Consider the following 14667-nt stretch of genomic DNA (forward strand, 5'->3'; position numbering starts at 1 on the left):
CTTTCTGCATTAGGATTAGTGGTCAAGTCAAGTCAAGTTTATTTGTATAGCCTTTAATCACTGTTGCGGTCTCATATTGTCACGGCTTTACAGTGCATTTCATCACCATAATACCATGTCTGTTTGTGTATATCGAACAAACCTTCTCAGACAATGTATAAACTTGTAGCTGCACATATAAGAAGATGTGGATGTTACCAAATGGTCCTGAAATTTGGCAGCTCTGGACATGTTCACAAACCTGCTAGTTGAGGCTTTCACACTGCAAGTCTGTCCAAATACAAGACAAGAGCCAATGATCAAACTTCTGTTTGAGCTGAGATGATGCTTTTTGTGTCCTTAAATGTCCTCAAACCATACTGACCCTCTGTAATTCAGTGAGTGCAAATAAAGCAGTTTAGTATGTCAGGGGACCAATTGTCCTCACAACAATAGAAGAAGGAACATTATCATTATTAAGTGAGGACATTTTGCTGGGCCTCACCTCTAGAAATGGCTATTTTAGGGTTACGTTTAGGTTTAGGCATGTAGTGGTGAGGGTTAATCCCTTGAACTCTGATTTTCCCCTTAAATTTCCCCTGAAGTAGCTTTAAAGTTAGAAATTAAAAGTTCCCATACTGTACGACAATGTCACATCTACAGTATATTCTGTATCTGTTCATTCTAACGATTCATTGAAGCTGTAGCTGCTATACTGAGTGAAATATTCAAACCCAAGACGCCATTTCTTATGGCTGCACCGTTACATGAAATGGAAAAAATCTGGATGTTTGTGCATCATTTTCTACACATTTCCCTGTAATTCAACCAGACATGTTAGATATCTTTGGAAACCTTGGGATCTTGACCAGAATTTAAAATAAAATTGTGTGGGTTTAAACAAAGCCTGGCCATGTAACATGTGTTTGTAATGATGGACCCAATGATTGGCAGGGTTGAAGAGGTTTTAAAGATTTAGTAAACCCCAAACTCAAATCTGTGTAAAGCCTGACATCTAATGGTAAAAATCATGCAGATGTCAGGCTTTACACAGATTTGAGTTTGGGGTTTAGTTCCTCTTTAAGGTTAGAGTTAGAGGGATGTAGGCAATGCAATAAAAAAATACAAACATGTGTCTCCAGGTCTGTTCTGGCAGAACCCCCAGTTCTACTTCACCCTGCTGGAGGAGGACCAGAACCCAGCAGACCCTCAGAAGAGCTGCTCCTTCCTGGTGGCTCTGATGCAGAAACACCACAGACGCAGAGGGGTGAACCTGGCTATAGGCCTGCACATATACCAGGTACACACACACACACACACACACACACACACACACAAACACACACATATACATGCGTGTGTGTTTTTGTGTGTTTGTATTAGCGATGAGCCGATTTATCGAAATTCAATATATCGCAATACAAAAATGTGACAACACATATCGTTAGGCAGAAAAATGAATGGCGATATCAGCTCCATGTTATTCTGCTGTAATAATCACTAATGAGACTCTTGACCATCACAGTTTCACAAGCTCTCCATCCAAATTATATTATTGTCACTTTGTAATGACATTTTTAAATTGTTGTTTACATTCTAGCAGCCAATGGCATCGCTAGAAAGATTTGAGTCTCAGAAATAAACAGAATTCTGCACAGTCAGACTTTGTTGTCATCGAACTTTTACTTATTACATCATATTGTGGCTGTACTGAATCATGAACCCCGTATCACATATCGAATCGTATCCTGAGATAAGCAGATCGTCCCATCTCTAGTTTGTGTGTGTGTGTGTGTGTGTGTGTGTGTGTGTGTGTGTGTGTGTGTGTGTGTTCTCTCCACAGGCCCGCTCTGACAGTAAATACCTGTCCCCCACGGACCTGAGCGTGCTCCGGCCGGTCCTCGCCACCCCGGCTTACAGCTCGCGCCGGGAGGTCGTGCTTCGCGGTCGCCTGGCGCCGGGACATTACATCATCATCCCCTCCGTCTCAGAGCCCAATCAGGAGGGAGCGTTCCTCATCCGGGTGCTGACAGAGAAGGGCAACGCCGCTGCGTGAGTGACGGACCAGTCTGATGAGGAAGAAGGTTTAGGTTCTTTAGGTTTGGGGGTTAGTTTAGTTGCACATACAATTGATAAAAGACTTTAATACTATAAACTTTATATGTATTCACTTTATATACACCAGTCAAAAGTTTGGACACGCCACATTTTTCTTAATTTTTACTATTTTCCACATTTTAGAATAATAGTTAAGACATCAAAACTATGAAATAACACAAATGGAATTATGCAGTGACCAAAAAAGTACAAACAAATCAAAACTATCTTATATTTTAGATTCTTTAAAGTAGCCGCCCTTTGCCTTGATGGAAAGGCAAAGGCTTTGGAAAGAAATTCATACATAGGATCAATTTCACTATTTATATTTGTCTAAGAAACTAAGTTCAAGCATTTAAGCAGAAGCCTTTAGATCAAAATGGCTTTAAGATAATGAAAAACATAGAACATTTAATCATGTGGGTCCAAACCTTTGACTGGTAGTGTATACATATTATATTGCTTATCTAAAAACAGAGTTTACAAAGTGCTTCATATAAAAACATAAGAAACAGCACACACAGGCTACTTAGTTTGTTTTGAATCATGCTTTTGGAGCTGGAAGGACCAAATAAAATTATCTTTAAATTGGCGTCATTAAGTTTCATAGTGCCAAGACTAAAAAAGCCAAGGCGAGAAAAGTGTGAAGAAGCAAAAAGACGAGCCACAAACTGTAGAAACTCTCAAAACAACATCTCACCCACGTAAGACAGAAAGAAAGAAACCATCAGAATGAGGTTAGATGTTACATCCTGCATTAACCGGAGTCAGTTAAAACAGTATTTGTGTTAGATTTGAGGCTTCTAGTCATAATTAAAATTATTTGTATGTGCACACAGCTGGAGGTCAGGAGAAATGACTATAATGAGCAAGAGAAATAAACACTGAAAAGACATTAGAGGGCTTGGTGCAGTTTGCAGTTTTAAGAAGGAAATATGAACCTCCGAAAAGCCCAAAACATCTATGATCCAACATGCAGTATTAATATACAGCAAAGTGGGACTCCTGGTCCCTCTGCTCCACCATGATGATAACACTGTTGCTCCACAAGTTAGGCTGTAAGCAGTACAGTCATGTGATGAACGAGTGTAAATGTGCATGTGATGATTCTGATGTTCTCATGGTTTCTTCCAGTCCGGCTGAGAAACCAGGACCACAAGACATCGCTTCCATAAAGGAGGTAGGAGACACACAAAAGCTATAAAAGTTCATCTTTCATATTAATTAACTCCATAATAAAAACACTCATCCAGAATCATTAGACGGGTGATATGAGCTTGAGTAAGTCCAGTGAGGCAGACTGGACCGATTATCACTCCTACAGTATTTTTATTATCCCACTTCTATAATTGGAGAGCGGTTTGTGTGTTTGTGTGTCCCACCATGGAGGAGAGGAGAGGAGAGGAGAGGAGAGGAGACAGGGAGAGGAGGAGAGGAGAGGAGAGGAGACAAGGAGAGGAGAGGAGAGAGGAGAGGAAACAAGGAGAGGACAGAAGGAGAGGAAAGGAGAGGAGACAAGGAGAAGAGAGGAGAGGAGGAGAGAGGAGAGGACAGGAGAGGAGGAGAGGAGATGAGAGGAAGAGAGGAGACAAGGAGAGGAGAGGAAAGGAGAGGAGAGGAGACAAGGAGAGGAGAGGAGACAAGGAGAGGAGAGAGGAGAGGAGGAGGTTATAAATTCTAGTTATTATACTTTAGATATTGTCTCTCTCTCTTTCTCTTGTGGTAATGAGGAAGCAAGCTGGCGATCTTGTTTTCTCTTGTTTTTTATTCTTATGTATGAATACTACTTTGGAGAAAACATTTCAGACAGCAGACATGGGTTGGTAGCCTTTGTATCCAAGCCATAATATCCTTGAGGAAGAGCCTTGTACCCAAAGCCATAGTAAACAACACCTTCTCAGGCATTGGTGATATATTCAGCTAAACTAGACTAAAGTAAACTAGACTAAACTAGACTAAACTTGGCCTGAATGGCCCCATGACGTTGCTGTAATTCATTCATCCTTACTTGCATCTTGACTCTGAATGCGACCAATACAAAACCTCGGAGGGAATCTGGACCGTAAGAAGCAACTGGTCAAAAACAGACTCTGATTCCCTCCTTCAGTACATATAAAACAGATAGAGGTATAATTTGACACAGTTTGATTTTGTTTTTAAAATCAACTTAGAAACAGACATCTCAGAAACAGACCAATCCATGTGCAAGCTCACACACATCACATTTTGAAATAAGATAAACAGACTCAAAATGCAAGTCTTAGGGTTACACAAGGCCATAAAGCTGTACGATACAAGGCTGTTTACTGGGTTTGTTGGTTTTGTTTATGGAGCCACTCAACTAAAATGGCCCATCTACTTAAGATAATTAGAGATTTGTGTGTGTGTGTGTGTGTGTTTAGGGTTAAGGTTTAGTTACTGAGTGCAGGCTCTGTGTCTTCTCCCAGCAGCCTTCCTTCCCACACCTGACCGCTCTTCCTTCCCCTAAATCTACCAGACGCCTGTTCAAGAAGCACTGCAACAAGGTGAGATTCGCCCGCGCAAAGCCGCACCGTAACTAGGTCAAGTCGCATTTGCAAGTCGTACTTCACCTTTGTTTTTAACCTCCTGAGAGTGCCAGATGGGTGGGGTTTGAGACATAGGAAATTACCAGGAGCACCGGGAACCATTCTGACGTCAACTTACCGTTTATCTGAATTGGCCTGATGTGGTAAGCCTCACCCAGCTGCCGCGCCAGGCAGGTTAATACTGAGAATTATGTGCAAATACTGGTTTAAACCACGAGCTTACAGCAGCTCCCCTGTGTTTTGGATGTAGATGCACTAACCATCAAACCTTTGGGGACACCTAGCTTTTGAAAATGTTCAATAAATAAATAGTTTTCTTTGTCAGTTTGCAATAACTTAACCCCATTAAACACTAACTAGGTTTAGTTTGAGGAAGGAAAAATCATACATGCAAATATTTATGATGATAACACTAAAAGATAACACTAACATGAAGCTGAGTGTTGAATATATAGATCCAAAGTATATATATGTAAGTAAATAGCTATTTTATGTTAACAAAAGCATTGCAGGGATTTTCTACTCTTATTCTTCATTGAAAAATAACAGAGAAAATCAAATAGTACTTAAGGCAAGGTGTCCCCAGACGTCTGTCAGTGTGTATGAATGTGTTTTCTGTATTTTGTGTGTTTCTCCTCTTCATCAGAACGGGTTCTGCAAGCCAGCGGAGCTCCATGACCTGCTGACTGAGGCCATACAGGGAGGAGGTCAGTAATGAAACCAGTCAGTCAGTCAGTCAGTCAGTCAGTCAGTCAGTCAGTCAGTCAGTCAGTCAGTCAGTCAGTCAGAGACTTTGGGTGAATCTGTATCATCTTTTAAATCACGTCTTCAAACTCAATTTATTGACTTGCTTTTATGTAATAACCTTTTATTATTGTTGTTTTTTTTTACCCACTTTTTATAATTTTTTCCATGCTTTTAATCTCTCAAACATAAAATCAATCAACAAAAGTGGTGGGGTTTTTTTGTATTTTCTTTTACTTTTGTTTTTGATTTGATGTTTTTTTCTATGCTTATTAAGTGCTTTGTAACTGCGTTTTTATTATATTCTTATTGGTCAACCAGCCAACCTATCAGCCAAATATCTCCAAACATCTCCCTCTTTGTCTCCATCCAATAAAAATCCTACAAAAATTAAATTCCTGCTGTAAAACAATCTTCCCCATTGAGTTTTGAGAAAGTGCCAAAGAGAAGCAAAAGGAATGAAATCTGCTGTGCTGCCTGTCAGTGTGCTGCAGCAGTGAACAGCAGGCTCACCTGACAGTGACATCACTTCCTGCAGCGCCGAGCGGCGGCTGTGGGAGATGGTGACCGAGATAACTCAGTGTTTTTACTGCAGGAAGCTGGACTGATGTCACAGCAGGCAGGAAGGAGGATGTATAGAGCCGCTTCCTTACTAACACCCCACCCAGAGAGAGAGAGAGAGAGAGTGTGTGTGTGTGTGTGTGTGTGTGTGTGTGTCCGTCCACATGTACACTGATCATCCCCTTGTGGTGTTTAGTGTTGGCAGGCAGTGAGAAGAAGCTGGTTCTGGAGCACTGCAAGAGCTTTGTGGTCCTGATGGATGTATCCTTGAAAAAAAATTATATTATTATATCTGAAAAAGAAAATTAAGATGTGAATAGAAACATGGTGTGCCTTTGTATTAACACCTGATGTTCTATCATGCTACAATGGGGTTTCACTGTTTATCTTAGCCTACTTGTTAAAGATGCTACATGCAGCGTTTCAAACATCAATATATCATCACTACAGTCCGAGACGTTTGGTCGCTTCTATCTCATAGCCTGGTCAGACCATCCTGATCATGTGACCTCACATTCTGTTTCGCTCCACGGATCTGTCTGGACTTCTAGCCGCCCACATCGATTTCCTGAAATTACAATGTAACCGGGCCAATCAGGGACGGCGTCGTAGTTGATGACGTGAAATACAGGCCGCCGCTGGCAAAACAGTAATGGCGTTAACGTTAGTAGAGTAAACACAGCCATAAGTGCAGTTATTGCAGAAATAGACTCAATAACAACAATTAAACAAGAACAAGAGTATGCACTAGCGGAGTTTCTCAGCGGAAAAGACGTTTTCGCCGTTCTGCTGATTGGCTGGAGGAGTTTGTCTGTCAAGGCAAGTACTCCTGCCCACGGCTAGAAGTCCAGACTGATCTGTGGAGCGAAACAGAATGTGAGGTCACGTGATCAGGATGGTCTTACCAGGCTATCTGTCTCACACCAGTGCTGCTGTCAGTGCTAGAGTTTCTCAAAATGAATGAATTTCCCATAAACCCCAGTGCTTCCTGTTGTAAAGAGGAAGTCCCTCCTCCCCCTCCCTGCTGTTTGCTTTCCATTTGTCTTTCCTGAAGAGGATCAACATGTTGGAAGTGATTTCTCCATCTTCCTTTCCCTCCTTCCACCATCTGCTGCCAGAAACTCTTTCAGCTTTATCTCCGTTTGCTCTGGAAGAACAGAACCTCTTCCTGTTTTGTGCCATAAAGCGATCCAGCAGATTTCCCTCCAGATCCACCAGGTGGAGAAACAATGGAGGATGCAGAGTAGAGGCTGATAGAGGCTGACAGGCTGTCAATGCTACATGTAGCATCTTTAATTCAACAATACTCTTCTTGCACCGGCAGCTTGTTGTCTTGGTGCTTCAGACTCGTCGTTCAGTATTTGATCTGTTTCCTTGACCTCAGTGTTTTCTCCAGAGCCAAGGCCTCGCTAAGCTCAACTGGCCGGAGTTTAAGAACCTGTGGGACAAGATCAGGAGGTGGACGGTAAGTTAGCAACAAAACAACAACAACAACAAGTTAATGAAAGGAATCAAAAGTTGTATTATGAAAATCTTCACACGTTAGTTACATTTTTTCACAGCTGAATGATTATTGCCTGGGTCCAGACCTTTGACTCCGCCCACTCCACCGAGTTGACTGATTCTGGTCTGGCATCGTGACATGAAACAGCGGTTTCTCTCGGTTGAAAAATTATCGGTCCGATGAGCGCCGGGGGGGGACTAACGATTAGCCAATCAGAGCCACGGGCGGGACTAACGCCGTTGTCAAGCTGTTGTCAAGCTGTGCACCGGAACCAAGGAGGAGTAATAACAACAATGGCGACCGCTACAGACAAGATAGACGCTGCTATCCAGGCTGTTCTAAATCCATTAAAAGTACCAATTACTTTGAAATCCGAAATACTTTGTTTTTACTTCGCTCTGTGTTGTCAAAATGCTCTATACTTTCTGAACCGTCTCTGGTGTTGTCATGGCTACGCATCAGTGTCGACTTAAAATGACGTTAGATCCAGGCGGATACGTCGGTCTCTAGTGATCGGTTAGGGAAAACCGAATCCCCCTCCCCCACGGAAATCGCTTAGAGTGGAGGCAACGTCAGACCGAAGATGGAAATGGAGTGTGACGAGTTGACGATTCTGTCTGATATCAGGCAAAGAATGATTACTCAGTGTTGTGTGTGTTCAGTGTGCGGTCTGTCGTCTCTCCTCAGGATATCTTCCTGGTGTTTGACAAGAATCAGTCTCAGCGTCTGGAGTACCCAGAGGTCAGCCCGGCTCTGAAGGCAGCAGGTACCACTGACAACACCTGCAGTCACTGAGGAAGCTTTTCCACACTGACATGCACAGCAGCATCCGACCGTTACTGTGTATCACTCTCTGTCAGCTTTTCCCCTGGATTTTGGGTTTAGTTTTTCACTTAGTGTTGAGCATGCAATATCTCATGTTTCCATATGAATCTGTGAGGCAGACATGAGTCAGGAAAAGCATTATGACCAACAGGGGGAGCCAGAACACCTCTATTTACACCCACTTGCTTTTTGACATAATTTATTCCTGATCTTTTGGTGCATTCACTGAACACACATGAGCCCTAACAACTCTGCAGCAGCATGGTGTATACTGTATATGTGTGTGGATTGATGTGTGCAGTCCACTGCCTGTTGTACATCTTGCTGTGAAACATCCTGTGCCTGTATGCAGTTATGCGACTGTATTAGTTGCTGTTAGTCACTTATGTCCTCAGTATTTCAATTCCTGTCCGTTCACTGTAGCTGCTGTGTGAAGTGATGTTGGCTGTGATCTGTGTGCGTTTGCTCTGGTCTGGCTCTGCCTCTAGGCATCATGGTGGACGATTTTGTGCTGCAGCTGGTCGGCCTGAGATACACGGAGCCGGACTTGACCATCAGTTACCCCGGGTTCCTGTTCCTGCTGATGAAACTGGACAGCATGATCCGTAATGGAGGGAGATGGGGAGAAGAGGGAGGGAGGGAGGGAGGGAGGGAGGGAGAGGGGGGGTGAGACTGGATGGGAAGAATACAAATGCAATGGGAATAAGGGGAAGAACGACATGACTTCTCATTGGAAATATTCACATTTTAAACTCTTTGAAACGCCCACATCCAAAATCATTTTTATTTAAGAAATTAAAATCAACCATAAATGAACTGCAGCAGGTGATGCTCACTTTTTGTAAGTAGGGTTGATTGTATTAGTGTAAAAGTAACTGATAATGTTTTTTTCAATACAGTTTTTATTGGTAAAAATGTCAACAATGGGGCAGATGTCAGGGTCTACAGAGCACCATTTTCCCCATTTCACCCTTCTCCCCACTTTTAGTACACAAATAACAGAGTAAAAAAAAGGAAGACAATAAAGGAAAACAAGAAACACCAACAATAATAGAGTAAAAGAAATAGGTGCTAAAAACAAAACAAACTCTGGGTCAACATATTAATTTCTTACACACTCATAAAGTTAAGAGATTAGAAGTGATAATTTCGATGTTTACTGTCTTGGACTGCAGATATCGGTGGAGTCCTATACTTGTAATTACCACTAGAAGTCTGCCGTTAAAACAGTTTTTCCCAGTCGGAAGCTCATATTTACAGTCAATTCAACAGGACTTGAACGCAGCAAAAGGCCAGACGGGGGGTAGAAGAAGAGAGGAGTTACGTGAAGAGGGACAGAGAGAGAGAGAGAAACAGAGGGATGAGCGAGGTGGGAGAGAGGAGGCGTGGGAAAGAGATGGGAGGAGATAGAGGGGAGGGGAAGTGATGAGAGGAGAGATGGAGGGAGCAGAGCGGAGAGAGAGAGAGAGAGAGAGAGAGAGAGGTTTTGTCTTTCATGTGGAAAGTTAGAGCAGAACAGAAAGTTGATGTTTGATGTTGAGGTCTTTGAGTAGCGTGAGGGGGAAAAGCCCAGAAAGAATGCAGAACAACAGCTTTATCTCTGCGGACGGTTTATCTATCAGAGAGGATAAACAGACACTGCAACAGATTATTGTTATAGTGTTATAGGCAGGACTGAACATGCTTGTATCTGAGCGTGTTGCCATACCGACCTGGGGCTGAAAGTATTTAACCGCTGTTGAGTGAGAACCTCATAACTCCAATTTTGGTGATTTTTAACCTCTGTGATGTATTCCATGCTCTTCTTATGAGTTGAGAAGTCTTTGGTTTATAAGACATTTTGAAAACTAATCATATAAACTCAAAAGTGCATGGTGGTCAAGCTGCAAACAAGACAGGTTTCCTTAGTTCCTTATAAGTAGACGTTGTGCAGATACGAGTTTTTCACCCGGCGGCAGCGATTTGCAAAAACTTTTCCTAGTTTGTTTTGGCCCACATTGTCTCCAGATAGGTGGGGTTTGACACACCAGACAGCACAATGAGCGCCAGAACATTTAGAAAATCACAGGAAAGTCAATTTTTAGTCTACATTTACATTTCTGTGATTGGAAACTTACCCAACGCTCCTAATCCGGTAAACCCCACCCACCTGGTACTCCCGGCAAGCTAAAACAAACACAAACAGTTATTCGCCATGATGCAGTTTGACTAATTCTGACTCGTTGTGTTTGTCTCCTTTTTACAGATAAATTTCAAGCGTATGACATGGTGGGAATGGGCTCCATAACCGTCAGCTACAGACAGGTAACAGTTTGTGATTATAATTGTAAAAACATATTGACTCTCCCATCTGTCTCTGCATCAGTAACAGATGCCTTCAACAGAGAGAACTCAAAAAAATATAATTTATGTTGGAATACACTAAAAGAACAGCTAGCATGTGTGTTGTACTAAAGCATTTTTACTATGTTCAGCATTTGTTTTTTTATGATATGAATTAATTTACCACATTGTGTTTTTCCACATTGTAAACAGTAGATTCTCAAATTGTTTCAACATGTTTTTTAAACATACATACAAAAAAATGGCATATAAACCTTATGTATATGACAAAAACAGTAGTCACAAACAAGACAAATATATGTATATAAAAAATGTTTATATTAAAATACAGCCCCCCCCCCCCCTCCCCCAACAAAGAAAAAACACAGTCTTCATGGTAAATTGCAAAGTAATTACTGTTAGTGGTACAGATCAGTATCAAGTAAGGAGCAAGATTAAAAGGATAATTTAATTGTTTTGATATCACTGTGGGCTCTTCTATTTGGAATAAAGGATATCCCAATAAAGTAAAGCATGTAATGGCCTTACAGTATATTAACCAGTTTGCCAGGACTCAAAATCTGCAAGATGAGCTTGAAAACATGATTTGCTCATTTGAAGCTACAACTCATTTTACAGAAAAATGTTGATTTGCAAAAAAGGTTTGAAAAGCTTCACACAAATCCTGTTTGGAGGGAAACTGAGGGACATAAACTGACTGATGTGGTTGAAATCAATATCATGATAATCTAATGGAATGTTCCCTGAATAGAACTGCATGGTGATGTTAAGTGTGACGTCAAACAAATAATATTCCTTAAAATGTTTCATACCTCATTTTGTCAGAAGTTTTAAGTAAAATTTGCTTGTTATCATCAGAATTGTGTCACAGTATCATCATATCATCACAATATGATTCCACTGAAAGACGATACACGATGATATTGAATTATGTCCCAGTCTAAGACAAAAATAGAGAGCCTAAGTCCCTCCCCTTCCGGTGGACCACCTTACTTCAGAAAAAATATGTACGGTAGTCAACGGCGAGAGACAAACAATTGTTTGATCCTGTTTGAATTGTGCCATGAATTACACATATGATGTTTTGTCAATTTAAAAGATAATTTTGCAAGTCAAGAAAGTCGCAGTTTGTCGTAAAACTGTTGAAGTGTAAGACTGTGAAAATACATAATTAGAAAGACTACACACCCAAAAGTGGCCTATGTGACATCATAACTTTCTCTCTCCACAAGCTCCCCAGAGCCTGAAGCTCAGTCCCTCTCAGACAGCAGCAGTATTACACACAACCTGGAAGGTAGACAGGAAGAACGGATTTAAACTGCTTTAGGATAGTTTTAGTGCAGTGGGGGCTAACGTTAACGCCATGCCTGTGTGTTTCCTATGTTTCCTTCCATGTTGGTGTCGGTGACGTATATTGTGTGAGACGAGAAGATGTAGCTCACTGAGCGGTTTCACACAAAACTAAACGTTACTTTACTGTTTTACCACAAACTGCAACTTTCTTGACTTGCAAAATGATCTTTTAAATTGACAAAACATCATATGTGTAATTCATGGCACAATTCAAACGGGATCAAACAATTATTTGTCTCTCGCCGTTGACTACCGTACATATTTTTTCCGCAATAAGGTCCCATGGGGGACAGCGGAAGGGGAGGGGCTTAAAGGCTCTCTATAATGATGAAGGTCCAATCAGCAGCTGACTCTGATCTGAATGTTCTGTCCTCTGCTTCCTTCCAGTGGCTCCACATGACCATGTACAACTGAGCTGGTCCAGTCACTGCTGTTCACTGGCTGCAGTTTAGTTTAGTTTAGTTTAGTGTGCTTACTGACCGCTGTTAGTGCATGATTTTAATGTCTAGGTTTTAAATGTACAGTGTAATTCAATGGTGAAAAAATTGTTAAGATGAATGCCATTATGTTCACAATAAAAGCCAGGCTTTGTGCCAAATTTATACTGTTTGTCTTTTTTCCTTTTGATGCACGTTGACATCATATATTTAAACAGTAACCATGGAAACATCTTAGAGCAGTGGTGTCAACCTTTTTGGCTCGTGACCCCAAAAAAACGAAGTGATGCCTACTATCACACTTGTTCAACCAAAGAATGATTTTCCCTTCGCTGAAAACTACTCAGTATTTCACAAGAAAAAAAGCAGGAATTCGAGAAAAAATAGACATGATAATACATTTTTAAAGTAGAAATATGTTTTTTTTCTATCCCATAAATCATATCGCGACCCCCCAAAATGAGGGGGCCACTGTCTGAGAGCACTGTTTGCAACCATGGGACCATCTTGGGGTCAAAGGTCAGTCAAGAGAAAAAGTAAAGTTAACATTCTCTGTATTTCAGACACTTTAGCAGCTTCAACATGGCATCTGCTCCCTTTTTTCCTCACAGTGTGCCCGCTTCACTCCAGTTCTGCAGCATCTACATATTTATCCCACTAGGAAAGCGGTTTGTGTGTTTGTGTGTCCCACCATGGAGGAGAGGAGAGGAGAGGAGACAAGGAGAGGAGGAGAGGAGAGGAGAGGGGAGAGGAGACAAGGAGAGGAGAAAGTAGAGGAGGAAAGGAGACAAGGAGAGGAGGAAGGAGAGGAGACAAGGAGAGGGGAGAGGACAGAGGAGAGGAGACAAGGATAGAAGGAAAGGAGACAAGGAGAGGGGAGAGGAGACGAGGAGAGGAGACAAGGCGAGGAGAGGAGACAAGGAGAGGAGAGGAAACAAGGAGAGGAGAGGAGACAAGGAGAAGAGAGGAGACAAGGAGAGAGAGGAAACAGGAGAGGAACAAGGAGAGAGACAAGGAGAAGAGAGGAGAGGAGACAAGAGGAAGAGAGGAGGAGAGGAGAGGAGACAAGGACAAGAGAGGAGAGGAGACAAGGAGAGGAAAGGAGAGGAGACAAGGAGAGGAGAGGAGACAAGAGGAAGAGAGGAGAGGAGACAAGGAGATGAGAGGAGGAGAGGAGACAAGGAGAGGAGAGGGGAGAGAAGAGGAGACAAGGAGAGGAGAGGAAGAGGTTATAAATTCTAGTTTACTTAAAACTTCATTAGAATCCAGATGACTGATGTGTGTGCTGTATGTGTCAGTATGTAGAAACCTCTGTGAATGGTCCAGTTGTGTCTGAGCCACGGACACCAAGACAAATCCTGTGTACGCTCATGAATAATGACAACAGCCTCATCTCTCTCTCTCTCTCTCTCTCTCTCTCTCTCTCTCTCTCTCTCTCTCTCTCTCTCTCTCTCTCTCTCTCTCTCTCTCTCTCTCTCTCTCTCTCTCTCTCTCTCTCTCTCTCTCTCTCTCTGCCTGACTCTGTCACTGACATGTACAGGCAGCATTCATGCAACTGTTTCTCTGCAAAACACTCACTTCTCTGTCAGTGCTGCTGTGTTTTTGTTGCATGTTTTAATCGTCTTGAGCAGGGTCTGGGGCCGTTCATGAACTGAAGTGAGAATGCATGGTCAAATCCAATTCAGTTCCTGCAGTGTGAATGTGAATGTGAAAGTCCCCCAGCTGTAAGGAAACAGAATGTGAATTGAATTGGAATGACAGAAAACAGAATTGAATTCCATGAAATTCCACTTCTAAGAGAGTTTGTCTCGACCTGCTAAACATTATAAATCAAAACATTATGAATGAACACATTCGGTAACACTTTACAATAAGGGTCACTAAGCATTAACTAACCCTTAATTAACAGTTAACTAATGTGTAATTTACTAATGGTGTTCATGTTAACTAAGGTATTAATTTATACATTATTTAATAGTTTATAAAGATGACTATTAAATAATGTATAAATTAATACCTTAGTTAACATGAACACCATTAGTAAATGATTACCAGACATTAGTTAACTGTTAATTAAGTTAACTTAGTGACCCTTATTGTAAAGTGTTACTACACATTCAGTCATAATGTATGGATTACCATTACATGTTCTGCAGCTGAAAGGAACCTTTAACATTTTATGATATTCAGTATTGATAATATATAACCCTATGTGTAATCTCAGATATGTGGCAAGAAAAAATACTCGTACTGTAGC

The 14667-nt window shown here is 41.6% G+C and overlaps 1 protein-coding gene across 2 annotated transcripts in view; it reads left to right on the top strand.

The window, feature by feature from the left end:
• LOC139663133 (calpain-9) overlaps positions 1–12563 on the top strand; it is a 23786-nt gene extending 11223 nt beyond the window's left edge. Inside the window, exons 9-19 of one of the 2 annotated variants that reach the window (XM_071541678.1) lie at positions 1122–1279; positions 1823–2031; positions 3211–3256; positions 4524–4601; positions 5290–5350; positions 6145–6209; positions 7345–7413; positions 8140–8218; positions 8766–8882; positions 10523–10581; positions 12361–12563. In XM_071541678.1, coding sequence (XP_071397779.1) covers positions 1122–1279; positions 1823–2031; positions 3211–3256; positions 4524–4601; positions 5290–5350; positions 6145–6209; positions 7345–7413; positions 8140–8218; positions 8766–8882; positions 10523–10581; positions 12361–12387 — 968 coding nt within the window. In that variant the 3' untranslated portion in view covers positions 12388–12563. The remainder of the gene's footprint in view (positions 1–1121; positions 1280–1822; positions 2032–3210; positions 3257–4523; positions 4602–5289; positions 5351–6144; positions 6210–7344; positions 7414–8139; positions 8219–8765; positions 8883–10522; positions 10582–12360) is intronic. The other variant, XM_071541679.1, reaches the window with a different exon arrangement.
• Positions 12564–14667: the final 2104 nt, after the last annotated feature.

This window comes from Centroberyx affinis, unplaced genomic scaffold (assembly GCF_046629955.1).
Source record: "Centroberyx affinis isolate AG114_WGS23_722 - 3 ecotype Tasmania unplaced genomic scaffold, CSIRO-AGI_Caff_v1 ptg003923l_1, whole genome shotgun sequence".
NCBI lineage: Eukaryota > Metazoa > Chordata > Actinopteri > Beryciformes > Berycidae > Centroberyx > Centroberyx affinis.